The sequence below is a fragment of the Pseudonaja textilis genome, chromosome 1 (genome assembly GCF_049901715.1).
Source record: "Pseudonaja textilis isolate UNSWEBS1 chromosome 1, rPseTex1.2, whole genome shotgun sequence".
NCBI lineage: Eukaryota > Metazoa > Chordata > Lepidosauria > Squamata > Elapidae > Pseudonaja > Pseudonaja textilis.
In genome coordinates, this window is record NC_141990.1 from 57,411,344 (window position 1) to 57,430,955 (window position 19,612).

Here is a 19,612-nt window from a genome sequence, read left to right on the forward strand (position 1 = left end):
AGGTGAGTTGGGCTGAAAGGGACTGGCCCAAAGTCAGAGTTAACAGCCTCACCTCAGGGCCGCTGGTCCTTTGTTCCCAACCTCCACTATTCACCCGCAAGAGTTAACCCGGCTAGAAGCGAGTAAAATACATGCTGCTGGCTCTGTTCTGAAGAAGTTTGACCTCACGCTAGTGACACGAGCTCGCAGAATCTTGAATCCCAACAGGGACAGTCCCGCAAAAGGATACTGGCGGTGGCAAGATTGTTTGGCTCCCTCCCTCGCCTTTCCGAGAACAGGCATTGGGGATTAAAGAATGCTCACAAACTTAATCCCGGTTATCGCCCCCCATATCTAAATGCCGGAAAGTAAGTCCTTGCGTTTTCAAGAAAGGTTCACTGCGACAAAACAAATCCTCTTTCAAAACGAACAATAATGCCCCTCCCACCTCTTCTCCCCCACCCCTTTCTTTGGTTTCGGATAGCTGCTGCCAGAAAAAGTTGCCCGAGACTCAGGGAAGCCTGCAGCTCTTCGCCGTCTTTCATCTTGGAGGTCCTGGGAAGATAAACCTCGGGAGGATTGCGCAAACTCATCAAGTTGAGCAACCGCTAACCCAACTCAAAAATTACGCAACGACTCCTCCGAAAGCCTGAGAGGAATACAAATCCCAGCATGCCGAGCGGATTCCTCGATCGCTATTGGTCGCCGGTTCCCCTCCTCCCCCTCGGCACACGTGACTCCAGCCGGCTACATCTGTTCTGGCCCGTGTCGGAGAGGTTGTGGGAAAAGTGACTTAGCTTAAGGCGAGAGGAATGGCGTTCGTGTCAGCTCTCAGGGTATCTCAGAGCGGGCGCCGGGGTTTTCTCCTGCGAGGGGCCTTCCGAGACCACCTGAACAGGAGCTGTCGGTCCGGGACATCTATGAGACAGAAGCAGCAGCAGCAGCAGCAACACGCGCTGGAATTGACCTCTGAACAGGTGAGGCGGGCGAGCAGAGAAGACGAAGGACTTCGCCTGCACATAGTCTGGAGGCGCTGCCCTCCTCGCAGTCTGATGAAAGTCTGACTGAGTCGCTGATCGCGCCTCTTAGAAATACTTTGGGCCCTTAAAGGGGGCAAATCACCTAAACCTGGGACAGAGTCCTTTACAACAGTGGCATATCCCGAAAGTGCATCATCTGGAGAGCAACTTGATTGGATTCCCAAAAATGTACCTGGCTGCAAAGTGGGTTTGTTGCTCCCTAGATTGTATGAACGAGGGCTATATCTGTGCTCCAAAAACTGCATTAGATAGCAGCTGAGAGATAAGAGAAGCTGTAAACTCTTTACAGCCCAGGCACAGGGTGAACCAGTGTAACTGTCATTATTCAAGAAAGGAAAGTTAAGCAAAAGGCAGCATAATGTTATGTGAATATGTTACATTATTAAACTTGCAGGTGGCCTGACTCTCAACTCTGGACAGCTCACAACAATCAAGCTCATTGCAATATCAATAAAAAGCATCAAATAAACCAATGGCAAGCTTGATGAAGCAAGAGATCTCATTCTCCCTTGCTGAAGGCCTGCGAGAAGAGCCAGGTTTTTGCTGCTTTTGAGGGGAACCTTATTTTCAAGAAGGTGTGCTTCTGGGGTCCCAAAAGTTGACAGTATTTAATCAAAGGAACTCTGAATGTATCAGGCTCAGGAATTCTGGGAGTTGAAGTCCACAAATCTTAAACTTGCCAAATTTGAAGACCCTTGTCGTATGCCATGTCTCCCAGAATATATCATGCCTTTCACCTAAGAAACATTAATGGGTGGATTAAAGTACTTTCTGATGAGAAAAAAACTATTTCATATGCCTAGGAGTGCTTTCTTTGTCTATATAAGATAAGTATTGGCACTTGGAATGAATTAGGAATTAAAATTCCTGAGAATTTGCAGGTGGCATTCCAGGTAATGGAAGAATTTGAAAATTATCAAAAGCAAGTGCTTACATGATATCCTTACTTAGCATTTAATCCAAAAGTTCTGTATAGAACATTCCTTGAAGCTAGGGCTGCCACTCTGTATACGTTAACATTTAGAAAACATCTGAAACAAAAAATTACCCTTTGCCAATGCAGTTTATATCACTCTTGGGTTTAAAACTAATTACATTCCCTTTGCAATTCTCATAATTGTCAACCAGTTGAAGTTGGATAAGAATTGAAACCAAATACTTCTCAAATTGAAAAAGGCTGCTCAGAATAGCATATTTAGCTATTTGTACCAAGACAAATTTCTTGTGTGTCCAATCTCACTTGGCCAAAAAAGAATTCTATTCTATTGAAATTATATTAAAAATCATTTTGCAGGTTTAGTTACTTGATTTTTTTTTCTTGATCTTCTTTGACGGTAATCACAGATAAAGTTTTGGGTTGATGTGATTAATGTGCTGGAATGAACTGGATGGACTGTTTGTGTTTTTTGACGTTGGTGTTAAGTTGTTGTATTATCAACTTCTCATATTTTGGTCTGAAGGTAAGATGGTATCTCTTTGATACCTCTCCAAATCTTTCACTGAATCATTCAGGGTGGAGTTGTGTATATGTTTTCTTTCAACAGATTGGAAGTTTGGATTTCAGCTCTTATGTCCAAATAAAATAAAATCAACTTTGTAAGGTTAAATAAAGACAAAATAATTTAAATTCTTTAGCTACATATTTCAATATGTGAGGCTTTCTTGTTGGACTTTTTAAAAAAATAATTGTTACATTAAAGGCTAGGAATGTAGAAATTGTAACCTTAGTCCCACATGTGGACTAAGTTAGTTTTGCCTTCAGTTCCATACAATACTATAATGTAGTTTTCCCATTGCAGTTTTGAAGCAGCCTTAGAGGGCCTGGGGCTCTGTAACTAGCACCAGGTTTCAGTTTAAATGCTCCCTGTTTCATTCAGACAAAATAAACAAGCCAAAACCAGTAATTCCCTTGAGGAAATGAAAAGCCTGCTTCCCACATACCCCAACTGGGCATTTTCCCTTCATTTCTTACAAAAGAAAAAAGATCTTTAAGTAGTCTTCTGAATGAGCAGGGGTAGGACTAGGTGACCTCCAGGGTCCCTTCCAACTCTGTTACTGTTACCACTAGTTCTCATTTAGTGGCCATAATCAAGATCGGTAACTCAGTTGTTCAGCAAAGCAGTCACTAAGTGTGGTGGTGCTCATGATCTTCAGCTTACTTTTGCTTTACAGACTTGCAAAGGTTGTAAATGCAAGGGTTGGTTATACAGTTACTTTTTCAGATGTGGAAAGACCTGGCCCATAGACTCATCAAGAGTCAGACACGATTGAATGGATATCATCATCATCATCATCATCATCATCATCATGATGTTGCTAAAAAGACTACTACCTATATTTTTTAAAAAATAGGATCAGTGGTTCTTTGTTTAGTAGACAAACCCATCTTTGCATAGTTCAGCTACTAACATACTTTCAGGTGCTACTATAAGTTAAGGATGTGAACAAGTATTTAGAGGAAATGCAAGTTAAGTATTTAGCGTGGCTGAAGTTTAAAACATACAGGCTGATGCAAAATAACTTTCTTACATTAATGTGAAAAATGTGGGAAATCAGATGAGTTGAATTTGAATTTCTGGTACAGGAGTGTCAATTTCATAGGTGTAATTGAAGTTTGATGAAATGGTTCTCATGAGATGCAGTGATGATGGAACGCTAGATAGAACTTATTCAGAAAAGAATTCATGCATTATATGTGAAAATCAAAATAGAAATATACATGGATATATTTTACAGATTGAGCTAATGATAGTCTCTCACAACATGCTTAGCCATAATGTGGGTTTGCTGATTTCTGAGTTAGGGGTTTGTGAGAATGAGGGCAATATGTGGGTTCCAAAAATGCAGAAAAGCATTAGATGGCAACAAAGAGATAAAGGAAACTTTAAACTCTTCATTAGCTCTCCCAGTGGCTTGCATTAAGTAGGAGTTCTGTTAAATGTCCTTCCCAGTAGAGCAAACCTGCATGCAACAAAAATTGCATTCATATTTGGAAAAATATCGGGTCATTCTCTCATCCTTTATGAAACCAATACTATGTCAGTATAATGAAGCCTGACAAGTTTGTTTCTCAAAACTTCCTTTTCTTTGAAGAATAGACTGCAGCTATAACTGTAAAACTATTCTCAGAGTTTCACAAATATAATTGTCTATTCGGAGCAAGGTTGGAAAACCTAAAGCAATTTGGCCTGAAACTGTGCTCTCTAGATGTATTAGTATACGAACTCTAAATCTGCAGCTAGCATGGTCTATGGATTAAAGGTGGAAATGCAGAACAGAGAGTGAGAAATACTTTAATTTCCTGCCTTTGTCCAAGGACTCTGGCTGACCAGTATTGGTTTTGCAGTGATTTGGGGGCCTTAAGGAACCTTCAGAATTTGTCTGAAGCTGCTCATGAATTTTGGTTTTTAATGCGACAGAATAGAACAATTAATTAAATGAGGATGATCAAATTAGCTGTACTACAACTGAACTTAAATTCAGTTTTCTTTCCTGGTTCTGCGCTACACAGCTTTTAAGAATGCAAGCATCTGAATGCCATTCAAATATCAAATATGGCTGCTTGTCTGATTTACTGGTTTCTGAGGCTAGAAGATCTTCAAGAGGTGCGACAACATAACTGTACTCATCTGTATAGTAATGGAAGTTGTAAGTCTTCCTGAATTATACACTTAAGTGAATTAATTTTAAAATTGTATTTGTGAGGAATAAATACAGTGCTACACTTAAATCTTGATGGAAATTCTTCCTAAGATTTGGCTGGGCTGGGGAGAGGTCAGAGGAATGATTCTCATATGAAATCTCATATTGATTGGAGTGGAACATATCAGGGTAGAACATTATTCTAAATATACCAGTTTCCGCTGAATAAACAATTCCAGGGATGGCTGATTCTGTTTGGTATAGTTAGATAGCTCAACCTACTCCCTCCCTCCATACATGAGCCAGTTTGGTCTAATATTTCAAGGAATCAGGCTTGAATCTGGGAGATTGTAAATTCTAATCCCTCCTTCACCATGAAAGCCAGTTGGGTGATCTTGGACAAATCACACTCTCTCAACCATAAGGTTGTTGTGGGGAAAATAGGAGGAAGATGTATTGGATATGTTCACCTTGAGTTGTTTGTAAAACTAATAAAGGCAAGATTGAAATAAATAAATACACATAATACCTGTTCATATCACTTGTTAGAAGCCATCATGAATTTAAGAGTGCTTTGAATTAACAGTTGTATATTATAGGTATATTTAATTATTTTACTTTAGAGTGAAACAATTACTTTTACACACACACACACAATTTGATTATTTTTCTCTCTGGGTGTTCATATGCATTTAGTGCTGGTGAATAGATGAAGTTACTCAGTGGTCTAGAACAGACTATAGTGCAGTAGAAAGTTATCTCAAGCTTTTTACATTTGTTTTTGGAAAATGCTGCAGTAATAGCTGCCAACAGATCAAATATTTGACTTTCTCTTCTGTGTTTTTAAAAATACTGTTTACTGGGGTAAAGACCAATATGCTTCTGACATGAGCAGTTCAATGTGAACTTTTTAATATTAGCATTTCGCTTCTGTGTCTTCTATTTCTGATGTATTTTGTTTTGACCCTCGATACATGGTAGGCAACATTCTTTTGGAAATAATGTCAGAATTGCTTTCTCAACAATTGTTGCATGTTTGTATATTTGACTATATTTGTTGCATATAGTCAGTTGAGATGATGTAACTTGGCAGGACAGTGAAATGGAGCTTCAAGAAAACTTAACTAAAACCCAAGAAGCTTCCCAGTAAGCACAAAATATTTATATATAGTGAATGGGGAAGGGTACCCATTGAAGCATTGATCTGCTAAATTGCAAATGGGATTTATTTTTAAATCCAAAAGCTTAATTTGCACAGGAGAAAACCCTACTTTACTGATAACAATGAACACCCATTGTGTAAAGAAGTAGCAAAAATATTTGTCAAATAACAAAATAACAGAGTTGGAAGGAACCTTGGAGGTTTTCTAGTCCAACCCCCCCCCCCCCCCCCAGGTCAAGGAAGAAACCATATACCATTTCAAACAACCGGTTCTCCAGTCTTTTCTTAAAAACTTCCCGTGTTGGAGGATTTACAACTTCTGGAGGCAAGTTGTTCCACTAATTAATTGTTCCAACTGTCAGGAAATTTCTCCTTAGTTCTAGGTTGCTTCTCTCCTTGATTAGTTTCCATCCATTGCTGCTTGTCCTGCCCTCAGGTGCTTTGGAGACTAGCTTGACTCCATCTTCTTTGTGGCAGCCCCTGAGATATTAGAACACTGCTATCATGTCACCCCTAGTCCTTCTTTTCATTAAACTAGACATATCCAATTTATGCAACCATTCTTCGTATATTTTAGCCTCCAGGCCCCTAATCATCTTTGTAGCTTTTCTTCTCACTCTTTCTAGAGTCTCAACACCGTTTTTATATCTTGGCAACCAAAATTCCAAGTGTGGTTTTACCAAGGCATTACATATGATTAATATTTCTAATGGCCTTAATAATAATCTTGATAATAAATAATAAAATCCATTACTGTGTTATCCATTAACTTTATCCCTAAATGTAATAAAGATATAAAATATTTCATAACTCCAGCAAAGTTCTTCCTTAAAAAAAGAATGCCTGAGAACAGAGAGTGATCTACTCTAATTACCCTTGATAAGGCATTCCAAAGAATTGGAGCAACTGGTAACAAGTTCCTGCCCTGCATTTTTACCAGATATACCTCCTAAAGATTTTAATACCTACAGGTGAAACTCGAAAAATTAGAATATCGTGCAAAAGTTCATTTAGTTCAGTAATGCAACTTAAAAGGTGAACCTAATATATGAGATAGACTCATTACATGCAAAGCAAGATAGTTCAAGCCGTGCTGTGTCATAATTGAGATGATTATGGCTTTCAGATCATGAAAACCCCAAATCCATAATCTCAGAAAATTAGAATATTGTGAAAAGGTTCAGTATTCTAGGCTAATCAGCTAATTAAGCCATAACACCTGCAAAGGGTTCCTGAGCCTTTAAATGGTCTCTCAGTCTTGTTCAGTAGGAATCACAATCATGGGAAAGACTGCTGACCTGACAGTTGTGCAGAAAACCATCATTGATACCCTCCATAAGGAGGGAAAGCCTCAAAAGGTAATTGCAAAAGAAGTTGGATGTTCCCAAAGTGCTGTATCAAAGCACATTAACAGAAAGTTATGTGGAAGGGAAAAAGGTGCACAAGCAGCAGGGATGATCGCAGCCTGGAGAGGATTGTCAGGAAAAGGCCATTCAAAAGTGTTGGGGACTTTCACGAGGAGTGGAGTGAGGCTGGAGTCATTGCATCAAGAGCCACCACACACAGACGGATCCTGGACATGGGCTTCAAATGTCGTATTCCTCTTGTCAAGCCGCTCCTGAACAACAAACGTCAGAAGCGTCTTACCTGGGCTAAAGAAAAACAGAAGTGGTCTGTTGCTCAGTGGTCCAAAGTCCTCTGTTCTGATGAGAACAACTTTTGCATCTCATTTGTAAACCAAGGACCCAGAGTCTGGGGGAAGAACGGAGAGGCACACACTGCAAGATGCTTGAAGTCCAGTGTGAAGTTTCCACAGTCTGTGTTGATTTGGGGAGCCATGTCATCTGCTGGTGTTGATCCATTGTGCTTCATTAAGTCCAGGGTCAAGCAGCCGTCTACCAGGAGATTTTGGAGCACTTCATGCTTCCTTCCGCAGAAGAGCTTTATGCGGATACTTCATTTTCCATCAGGACTTGGCACCTGCCCACACTGCCAAAAGCACCAAAACCTGCTTCAATGAGTGTGGGATTACTGTGCTTGATTGGCCAGCAAACTCGCCTGGCCTGAATCCCATAGAGAATCTATGGGGCATTGCCAAGAGAAAGATGAGAGACATGAGACTGAACAATGCAGAAGAGCTGAAGGCTGCTATTGAAGCATCCTAGTCTTCCATAACACCTCAGCGGTGCCACAGGCTGATAGCTTCCATGCCACACCGCATTGAGGCAGTAATTGCTGCAAAAGGGGCCCAAACCAAGTCCTGAGTACATACGCATGCTTATACTTTTCAGAGGTCCGATATTGTTCTATGTACAATCCTTGTTTTATTGATTGCATGTCATATTCTAATTTTCTGAGATTGTGGAATTGGGGTTTTCATGAGCTGTAAGCCATAATCATCACAATGGTGACAAATCATGGTTTGAACTATCTTGCTTTGCATGTAATGAGTCTATCTCATATATTAGTTTCACCTTTTACTTGAAATAAATGAACTTTTGCATAATATTCTAATTTTTTGAGTTTCACCTGTAGATAATAAAGTCATATTGAATAGATTAATGACCACCTTCGCTCTATCAATTCTTATGTTGGTACTGACAATCTATATTGCCATGTAAGATTGTCATGCTTTTAAAATGCAAAGAAGCACACAAATATAAAAATAAAAAAACTTTAGTCTGAGTTTCTTGCCTTCACTTAATTATATTCTCTACTCCCTCCATTCCTACATTTAACAGAACACATTTTTCATGAAATCTCAAAAGTGGAAAATTTATTTATTTATAACACAGGCAGTTGTGGTCCCAAGAAGAACACGGTTCTTATCTGATGCTGTCCCTTTTTCTGATTTCCTGACTGATAGCTTTGGACGCCAGCATAACTACTTGAGAATCTCTCTAACTGAGAAATGCAACCTCAGATGTAAGTCTTTCTACTCTAAATATAAGTTAAATTATAAAATGCAAAGTTCTGTTTTCGTAATGTCTTATTTCTGGACCAATGTTTAACAAGAGTCAGAATGACTTATTTGCAGAATGCCACACACACTGCGATCCCAAAACTAAATTTGTTTCATTGATGCTGTTTCCCATGATATGGAAACTGTTCAGAACAATATCTTATAGAACATTATTTTCCTGAATAATTAGATTGTGAAATTATAAACAAAAATGGAGGAAACAAAAGAGCGGATGTGTTAAAACACATTCTAGTCCAACTTGTTTGGGTAACATATCTTCTTTCCCCTGGAGCAGTTGGAAACCTGAAACAGTAAACCCTTATCACTTTCATTACAAGGCCCTAATTAATTTTTATGATATAACTAACTTGGAACTATAGTCCGATGTGCCAGATGTATGTAATGAAGTTAGTTGCTAATTCATAAAAGTTACTGCAGTGTTTCCTATCTGGGAGCCGTAGAAAAGTGCTAAATTTAAGGTGCCAGAATTCTCAGCAATGGCCATGCTTTCTGTAGAATTCTTGTAAAACTGAAGTCTTCACATCTCAAGATACCAGGAACTAGTTTCTTCCTGGGACTGTAGCATATAAGGTGCCTACCTATAGGATATTGTGATATGTAGGTATTTTTTCATTCATTCACTCTCTGTGGGTGTTTTTTTTTTTTTTTTTTTGATAGCTCAAGGGAGAAAAATGTACATTAAAAAAAATGAGAATATAAAATATTGTAACCTCCTTTGGAAATAGTTTGCTTCTAATTCAGTAATTTAAAAACAGACATGTCTTAAAATTCTTGACTGCATGTTTCAGGTCAGTATTGTATGCCAGAGGAAGGAGTTCAGCTAACTCCCAAATCCGAATTGTTGAGCACCCAGGAAATCATTACTCTTGCCCGGCTCTTTGTGAAGGAAGGCGTGGACAAGATCCGTCTGACTGGAGGAGAGCCTCTTATCCGGCCTGATGTGGTGGACATCATAGGTACACTTGTTATAGATGCTATAGATACCAAAAGCTGCGGTGATGCAGTGGTTAGAATGCAGTACTGCAGCTAATTCTGCTGACTGCAGGCTGCGAACAGTTTGGCAGTTTGATTCACATCGGCTGAAGGTTGACTCAACCGTCCATCCTTCCGAGATCGGTAAAACGAGGACACAGACTGTTAGGGGCAATATGCTGACTCTATAAATTGCTTAGAGAGGGCTAAAAAGCACTGTGAAGTGGTATACACTCTAAGCTTAAATGTTATTGCTGTTGCTATATGTCACAATCCTGGCCTATGATCAAAATTGATTGATTGATTGATTGACTTTATGTCTCACTATAGGAGAATGTTACAGTTAATATTTTGAGAATTCAAAATATTAGGTTTGCTCTGCTGTACAAAAATATATAATATCAATGTGCATCTTGTGATCTCTGGAATACCATATATACTTGCAAATAAGCCAAGAATTTTAGGTGACAAAATGCATCTAAAAGATCAGGTTCCGATTGTCCATAGATGGGCTTATCCAACATTAGCAATAGCATTTAGACTTATATATGCTCCATAATGCTTTTTACAGAGAAAATATGTTGCTCCCAATAATTTGGGTCCTCATTTTACTGACATTGGAAGGATGGAAAGCTGATTCAACCTTGAGCTGGTCAGGATCAAACACCTGGCTGTGGATACTGTTAACCTGCAATACTGCATTCTAACCACTGGTTACCACAACTATTATATACCATAAAGAGTTCCAATATTTACTTACAGATAGGCAGACCTTCTCATTTTTAACTAAAATATCATTAAGAATGCTAGTCATCAATGGATTACAGTAAAAAGGTACTTTCCTGGAAAGGAGGGAGTGGGAGTGGGAGAGAGAGAAAGAGAGAGAGAGAGAGAGATGGCTTATCCACAGAAGGGCCTACATGTGAATATATGTAGTATATTAATATCTTCATCTTAAGGATAATGGTGCAAATTAAGTTAGTTTCTTAACAAAAAAATTGTCAAATTTAGAGAAATAGATACAGATTTCCATAAACACATATAGGAAGCCCAAATGGGATGCTCCAAATCCTATGCTATTATACTTAATTACAGTATGTGTCATGTTTTTTTTTTCTCTTCCTTATAATTATTTACCCAATCTTCAGTTTAACACAGTTAGTAATCTTTCGTCATCACTTTGTTTATTCAGCTCAATTACGCAAATTAGAAGGGTTGAAAACCATCTCTGTCACAACGAATGGGATCAATTTAGCCAGACTGTTACCCCGGCTAAAAGAGGCTGGCTTGGATGCCATTAATATCAGCTTGGACACTCTGATTCCAGCTAAATTCGAATTCATTGTCCGTCGAAAAGGTATTTTGAAATCTTCTACAATAACTTGTTTAATATTACTGTGCCCTCTATGGAATTTACCGTATGATAGGGAGTAAAGAGCTCAGAACTAATCAGAGAGCATGCATTTTCAATAGCTAGTTAATAATTTGATCTCAAATTTCAAGTTTTTTTTTAATTACTGCTCAGGATCTTGAGATGAATATATATCTCTGTATGGCATGATATATAATTATTTAATATATTGATATTTAAAGCTGTGCAATACTTTTGATTTGATTTTGAAAAAAAGGTATATAAGAGCATGACTACAGAACCTATCTGCAACTCTTTAAAACAGCTATATCTTTTCCCATTTTCAGCTATTTGTGAAATATACACATTTATTTCTGAGCAGCACTGAACATGACTTCTCAAATGCCATGGTTTCATGATTGCTTAAAAAAAATTAATGAATTTGCATAATGTCTTCCATGAAATATTTATCTGGGGATTATATTGGGGAAAACATGTAAGACTGCCACTTACTTTTCATATGCAAATTTTAATCTACATAAAAAACAAAAAACAATACAACCTTAAAACATTTAAAAATAAAACAATTTCATTGGACATACACTCAAAATCAAAAACATTTTAGTAAGAAGAAAGAGTTTACTTTTGCATAATTCCTAAAAGCCATAAAATCAGAATTTTATCTTCAAGACAGTACTTTTGTATTTTGTTCTGCATTACTTTTGGTCATTATTTGTTTTTTATAGCAACAACTGCAGAAAATTGTAAGTTACATGAACAGGATGTCCTATATTGAACCATTGTTTTCATAATCTTCTTGGTTAAGTTCATAGTAACATATTTTGCACACTAATCCAAATTTCAGAAAGTCATTGTCAGGAATGTTTTTTTTCAAAGAAGCATCAGAAGAAGTTATCAGCAAATGTACTCCTAGCTGGTTTAGCACTCATTAAAATAACAAGTATAAATATTGAACTATATTAACATATATGGTTCTATAGATACCCCAAACGCCATCACTCTGCTAAACAAATAATTCCCTCAACACTGTCAAACTATTTACTAAGTCTGCACTACTATTACTATTAAACTTCTCATCATTCCTTATTACCATCCTCTCCCACTTGTGACTGTATGACTGTAATTTTGTCGCTTGTATCCTTACAATTTATATTGACTGTTTCTTAGTATGATTTGATTGCTTATTGTACGCTATGACTATTAAGTGTTGTACCTTATGATTCTTGACTCTTGACTAATGTATCTTTTCTTTTATGTACACTGAGAGCATATGCACCAAGACAAATTCCTTGTGTGTCCAATCACACTTGGCCAATAAAGAATTCTATTTATTTATTTTTATTTTATTTATTTGATTTGTCAATTGCTTACAAGATAATAGGTATAAGTATAAACATAGTTATGAATACATGGATACACATAAGAAAATAAAAGAAACAATAGGACAGGGACAGTAGGCACTTTGGTGCACTTATGTATGCCCCCTACAGACCTCTTAGGAAAGAGTAGACAATCTAAGGTTAAAGTTTTGGGGGTTTGGGGAAGAAACCACAGAGTCAAGTAGAGTATTCCAGACATTGACCACTCTGTTGCTGAAGTCGTATTTCCTGCAATCAAGTTTGGTGCGGTTAACCATGAGTTTGTATCTATTGTGTGCTCTTGTATTGTTATGGTTGAAGCTGAAGTATTCATTGACAGGTAGGACATTGCAATGTATGATTTTATATACTATATTTAGATCAGACCGAACGCGGCATAGTTCTAGGTTTTCTAGGTCTAGAGTTTCAAGTCTGGTGGCATAAGGTATTCTGTAATGAGTAGAGGAGCGGAGAACTCTTCTTGTGAAATATTTCTGGACTTTCTCTACTGTGTCAATATTAGATACGTAATGTGGGTTCCAGACTGATGAGCTGTATTCAAGTATTGGTCTAGCAAATGTTTTGTATGCTCTAGTTAGTAGTGTGATATTACCAGAGAAAAAGCTACATAGGATTAGGTTAACAACTCTTAATGCCTTTTTGGCTATGTAGTTACAGTGGGCTCTAGCACTTAGATCATTAGAGATGAGTACTCCAAGGTCCTTGACAGAGTTTAGATCATCAACAAGGTCTTGACTATTCAGCTTGTATTTTATTTTCTGATTTTTTTTGCCAATGTGTAGGACAGAACATTTATTTGTTGAGATTTGAAGTGGCCATTTGTTTGACAATTCTGATACATAGTCGAGGTCTTTTTGAAGGGTAGCAGAATTATCTGTGGTGTTGAATAGCTTTACATCATCAGTGAAGAGAACACAATTGCTCTTAATATGATCATAGAAGTCATTTATGTAGAGTATGAAGAGAGTTGGTCCTAGAACACTGCCTTGAGGGACACCACTGTTGACAGGTACAGAATTTGATAGGATGTTCCCAATTTTGACCATTTGTTGTCTGTTTGACAGGAATGCTTCTATCCAGTTATGCAGGTGTCCAGAGATTCCATAAGATTTTAGTTTTAGGAGTAGTTTGTCGTATACCACTGAATCAAAGGCTTTACAGAAGTCTATGTAGATTGTGTCTATTGTTTTGCCCTGATTGAGTTGTGTAGTCCATATGTTTTGCAGTGTAAGAGTTGCAGGTTACAGGATAGTTTTTTTCTGAAATCAAATTGATTATTACAGAGTAGGTTGTTTGTCTCTAAGTGAAGGATAATGGATTGGTTAATAATTGATTCCATGACTTTACAGGTGATGCAGCATAAAGAGATTGGTCTGTAATTTTCAACTAGGCTGGAGTCTCCCTTTTTGAAGATGGGGATGGCCGTGGCTAGTGACCATAGGTTTGCCAAGGAGCTGGTCCTGAAAGATTTGTCAAAGATTAAGCTTAGAGGTTCAGTTATGGCAGTGGATAGCTTTTTTAAGAAGTAGGCACATATTCCGTCTGGTCCAATAGATAGAGATGGTTTTAGATTGCGTAGTGCTTTTTCAACATTGTCTTCTGTAAAATCAATATTTATTAGATCATTGTAGTTGTCTGCGGTTCGACTAGGAAATACTAGGCATTGCTGTTTACAAATTCTATTCTATTCTATTCTATTCTATTCTATTCTATTCTATTCTATTCTATTCTATTCTATTCCCAAGGAACACTGATATACTGTTCTGACTCAGGCTTAGCAGAATCAAGAAACAGACTCCTTGTCCCGAAAAATACCTCTTTATTAGTTACTGTGAATTCATGGAATTTACACACAGAAAAATCCTGACAATAATCCTTCCAAGAACAGACCTTATCAGTCCTTGGATAATTGCCAGGTTGAGAGCTTCCAGTTACAAAGCTATAAATTAATTCCTAGCAAGGAGTCTCCAAGGCACGAACTACAATAAGCAAATCTTCATAATAATAAGCGAACTAATTGTCTCCTGCAACCACCACTCCCCTTTTGCTTCTATTTATTCCCCATGGGAGGGACATTCAGTGTCCCTGTGTGCCTTTCCTTCTGAGTTGGCCCCTGTTCCTTAGTTGTTCTCTTCTCCTAACAGCTCTTTTTTGGCATATTTCAAGAGTATTTATTCCAAAGTATATTTATACTTTCTTTGGAATAATTTGACTGGTTGCTTCACTTTTCCTTTACAACTGATCACATACGTTACAGCAGCCATTCTGCCAGCTGAAGAACAGAACTGACATGGGTAAGGAAGAATTTCAGATTTTCAGAAACAGCAACATTATTGTATTAGTCTACCCAGTAAGATAAAGATATTTCATACTTAAGGCATTCAAAGATTAAACTGAATTGTTGGTTGTTGTTGAGATTTCCAGGGTGGGATGACTTGATAATTTGTGAATGTTTCCATTAAAAGCTACAGAGAAATTGATACATAAAATGCAGCCCTATGTGTATTGTATGTGGTATCTGAAGACACAAATTGCATTGGGAGACTAGAGATTTCAGCAGCTCCAATGTGCCATGAGATCATGGACAGAGATTTCTCATGTAATAAGAAAAAAGGATAAAAAGAATTATTACTCTTACTACTCTTAGAAAAGAAAAATAATTTTCTCATTTATGCATTCTTGATTTATTATATCCCAGCCTATATCATTCTGATAAATTGATGTAATAAATTATACAGGTCCCTCTCCCCTCCATGCTTGTACATTTATTTTTGAATGTAAAATTGATAAAAGCAAAAAAGGCGAATTCCTTCCATTCCTGGTGTTTTCTCAGCACCATTTCTCAGCACCTTTTGATATTGCCTGCTGGTTTGTTTGTTTGTTTTTCTTGTACTGGTGTTGTGTTGTATTGTAGCATAGCGTATTGTAGTTGGATTATTTTCCAGTCCAGCCATGGAAAATTTCTTTCTGTCTCCAAGTTGTTTTCCATCAAATCACAATTCAGGGCCTTGAAGAAATTTAAACAGCGAGACAGGTCACCATCTACTTCACTTTAGAAGTTGTGTCCAGTGAGAAAGAACCCATAGCTGTGGACTGCAATGTTGTCACAGCATGTAGTGGCAGGGCAGGCTCCTCCTTCTATGGAAGAAACTATGCTGCCCCTACTAACAGCAGTAAACCATCTGTCTCATTGAACAGTAATCAGATTCAGTTACGCTTATATAAAACGCTGGAAAATGCCTTTCCTCCCACTTTTGTAAGAGTACAAATGGTGCTGCCAAAGTGTGGGAATGGAGATGGGTCTGGAATAATTAGTTGTGAATTAATATGCATAGTGCGTACAGTGTACAGTATGTGGAAGAGAATTAACTGAGAGTTACACTCTGTTTCCAAGTACAAGTTTCAAATGTTTTCAAATATTGTATGTTTCTCTTTGTGAAACATCCTTTGCTTTTTACAAACAATCTTAGGGGTGATGATAGCAGACAGCATAGAGACAAGCTAAATATTGCTTAACAGAATCACTTATATGGACTCCAAAATTGAAAGCATACATTTGAAACCATGTTAATTTGTTCAGAATGGCCGCAATCTGTTCCTTGTAGGGGGAAATGCCCATATGGAGCCACTAGATGGTGATACAGTGTCAGTTAAAACTAATGGAGGCATAGTAGGGAAAAACAGCCAATAAAAGTGACTTTAATCAGGTCAAGATGTATTTGCACATTTCCCTCTGCGTTGCATCTAATTGTTTCTAAATATGGATTGTGCTTCATAGGGGAATCTTTGAATACATAGAGGAACCTTATCCTCTAGGGCTTGCATATTTAAATATTTTTGATCATATATCAAATTTTAAAAAACTTTATTGCAGGGAGATAAAGTTTGAATGAATCTAGCAGGATTGCAACTCCCCCTTAGTGCAGCCAGTTCATAGTGATGCCCGGGCTAGTGTAACTAATGTTTCGGACTGTTCATTGTTGCTAGTCAAGGAATTAGATCTGGTCCTGTAAAATGAGAAGGTATTAAGTAAGTTGACTCCAAACTATTAATATTGTTTTAGCAGGCCCAGTGCTCACCCAACAAAGTGGTGATCATGATCTTAAAAATAGAATTAAATGAATTAATGAAAACAAAAACAAAAACAAATCCATTAGTGGCTACTTCCAGAACAGCATAGTTTTAAAATACATACATACCATGCATATTTATTTATTACTCAAATTTATACCCAAGGATACAAGGAAACTATTTATTGCTTAAGGCCAATTCAGTCATAACCAACTCTAGTAGCAAATTACCCCACTTTGGTAACAAAACTTAACACAACATGCAACAATATTAATGATCAACCTCCTAAGTCATGACTGAAATGGTCGCCATGTGCAGGATGTCATTTCCATTTTAATCCCTACAAGCTTTCTTGATATCATTCCTGAATTCCAAAAAGTTTGTAGCCACTCAACCTTCAAGGGGAATTCTGTTCCATAGGGAAAGGGAGGACCAGAGAGGGCCTGGGTTCAAGTCTTCTGAGGGTGACTCTTTCTCAGGGTAGGCAATTAAATAGACAGATACTGCTTGGAGCAGGAAAACCTAAAGCAGGCAGGTTTCATGTTACCTATACATTGCCACTATAGAAACATCACATTGGTGTCTGATCTCAGCAATTTTTATAGCTACTCAGTCCTTTGTATTTGCCTGATGCATTTATCCTAAAAAAAATGGATGCTTCTTTTTGGCTACTATTTCCTTGATTCCTGATATTCCTAAAGTTGCATGGAAGTTCTCGTCTGTGTGATTTCCTTCCAAGCCTTTTGCAAGCAGGACGATTCCTGAATACAGTAACTCTAGTGTTCTCGCTATATGTTATGCTCCCCGATGTCATGTTTAGTCTGCAAGCTTATTTTATTAGAGTAAACCTTTGCAACTGAAGTCAGAGGTTTTCAGAGTAGCAGTACAGAGAAATAACAAACACGTTTTGACATCAAACAATTATGGTAGTCCCTGTTATTTAATCCTCATGACTGCCCATCTCACTCCTCTTCTTTCATGGAATAACAATGTATTTTTCTTTTCCAAATATTTGGGATTACATAAAGTACTTTATATTCCTCTTGAATAAACATCTCTTATATCAACATGATTGGAGGGATGGTGAAAATTTGTGAAAAGTTTTGTTTTGGGTTTCTCTCTACATTTGAAACAACACTCAGCATAATGTTATGCATATCTAAAGCCCATTGTGACTGCTCCTACAGAAAAGTATTAGAATTGTTACAAAAGCACAGTGTTATTATATTTCATCTGTTTTATATAGCAAGAGAAGCTTTTACTCAAATGTGTTTGACAGAGTCATGAATTAATATTTAAAAGAATGGAAGAATAAATGTATAAATTTATTACAAATTTTATAAATTTATATATTGGTATTAGATTTAGCTTACGTATATTTATAAAATGTTTTGTTCAACTTTTTCTAACTAATTGCCTTCTGGTGTTTTTAGGATTCCACAAGGTAATGGAAGGAATTCACAAAGCTCTTGAACTTGGCTATAATCCTGTTAAGGTGAGAATATTCCTTACTAGTAATGTAGAACTACATAGTATTCATCTTATTACACCAAAGTACAAATTTCAGGCTGTAGACAAGAGTTTGCCTGCAATACTGCATTCTGACCATTTTGCTACCATTGTGCAAATTTAGTTTTGGCATACTTATGTCACATCTTATATGATACTTTAAATTATTTATTATTTAAATCAACACAAAATGCTTATTTTTTTTCATATTTCACCATTCCAGACTAAAAATAGTGAAGGCTAGAAGCCTAAAGTTTCTGCTGATTAGGGAATGACCATGATCTCCAAAGGCATTTGGAGATCCTCAAATTAGGAACAGTGGTATAATACCTTAACCCCAATAGTTAGTTTCGGAAGTAATTCCCCAATACACATTTTTCTTTAGCTATCCCATAATTTTAAAAAAATCCCATAAAGGAAAGATCGGGAATAATTGTCTGCTCAATAACAGAGAGCACATTATCTGGATGCGCTCATTATGCTGCTGTTCAGATGAAATGGCCTTGGATCACTTATTGTACTCATTCACTCACTTTTTCTTTTAGGTGAATTGTGTGATTATGAGAGGACTCAATGAAGATGAGCTGCTGGATTTTGTTTCTTTTACAGAAAAGCAGCCCCTGGATGTGCGCTTTATAGAATATATGCCTTTTGATGGTGAGTTCTTGAGATTACACTTGGCTTCAAAGACGGAGTAAATGGAGTTGGCAGATTCCCATCCCTTCCAAAGATGGCAATGGAATGTCAACTTAGAGGTGTCTTCAGCCTCTGTGGCCTATAGGGGAATCTCTTTGGAAAGAGACAATACCGAAGTATTGGCATTGCTGGTATTTTTTATTATTGAAGTTGTTTGTCTCCAATCGTACAGTTTCATGGCAGCAAAACACAAGTAGTGTATTCCAGGTATTCCTACCTTTATATATTAAGTTTTACTAATAATATTATTATTTTTTTGCTACACAAACCATGTTAAAAACATAAGGAATTGCATTGGAATGGGATTTTCACAGACTTCTGCTTCTTCCACTGCAACCACTGTTTTTAACTGCCTACCACCATCTTAACCATTGTCTAGTCACACAGCACTCTGTTGCCCAGGACGACAACATGCTATAGTTAAAAACATACCTTTTGTATTATAAACTTAAATCCTTCCCACAGCCAATACCAGCCTTATTTGACCAATAACGTTTGTTTCCTTCTTACTCTAGGTAACAAGTGGGACTTCAAGAAAATGGTGAGCTACAAGGAAATGCTGGATACAATTAAACAGAAATGGCCAGATTTGAAAAAGTTACCCTGTGAAGAAGCTTCTAGCACTGCCAAGGTGAATATTAACATGATCAAGGATCAGTAATAAGAGATAATAATTCTTGGTCTGCTACTTCATTGCTATAGTTTGATTAGTTATCGGGATGTGGGGGGAGAGAGATGGTGCAAATTCTATAGTCCTACTAGAACATGCATATAAAGGTCTACTTTTGACAATTATGCTACTCAAGA

General features: G+C 37.3%; 1 protein-coding gene across 5 annotated transcripts in view; it reads left to right on the forward strand.

Annotated features, from left to right (window-relative positions):
* The first annotated feature begins 758 nt into the window (after positions 1 to 758).
* Positions 759 to 19,612, forward strand: part of MOCS1 (molybdenum cofactor synthesis 1) — a 39,209-nt gene continuing 20,355 nt past the window's right edge. For 3 of the 5 annotated variants that reach the window (XM_026695600.2, XM_026695599.2, XM_087935067.1), the window contains exons 1-7: positions 759 to 956; positions 8,619 to 8,748; positions 9,595 to 9,762; positions 10,971 to 11,135; positions 18,034 to 18,095; positions 18,655 to 18,766; positions 19,321 to 19,436. In XM_026695600.2, coding sequence (XP_026551385.1) covers positions 792 to 956; positions 8,619 to 8,748; positions 9,595 to 9,762; positions 10,971 to 11,135; positions 18,034 to 18,095; positions 18,655 to 18,766; positions 19,321 to 19,436 — 918 coding nt within the window. In that variant the 5' untranslated portion in view covers positions 759 to 791. The remainder of the gene's footprint in view (positions 957 to 8,618; positions 8,749 to 9,594; positions 9,763 to 10,970; positions 11,136 to 18,033; positions 18,096 to 18,654; positions 18,767 to 19,320; positions 19,437 to 19,612) is intronic. The other 2 variants (XM_087935083.1, XM_087935076.1) reach the window with 1 other exon arrangement.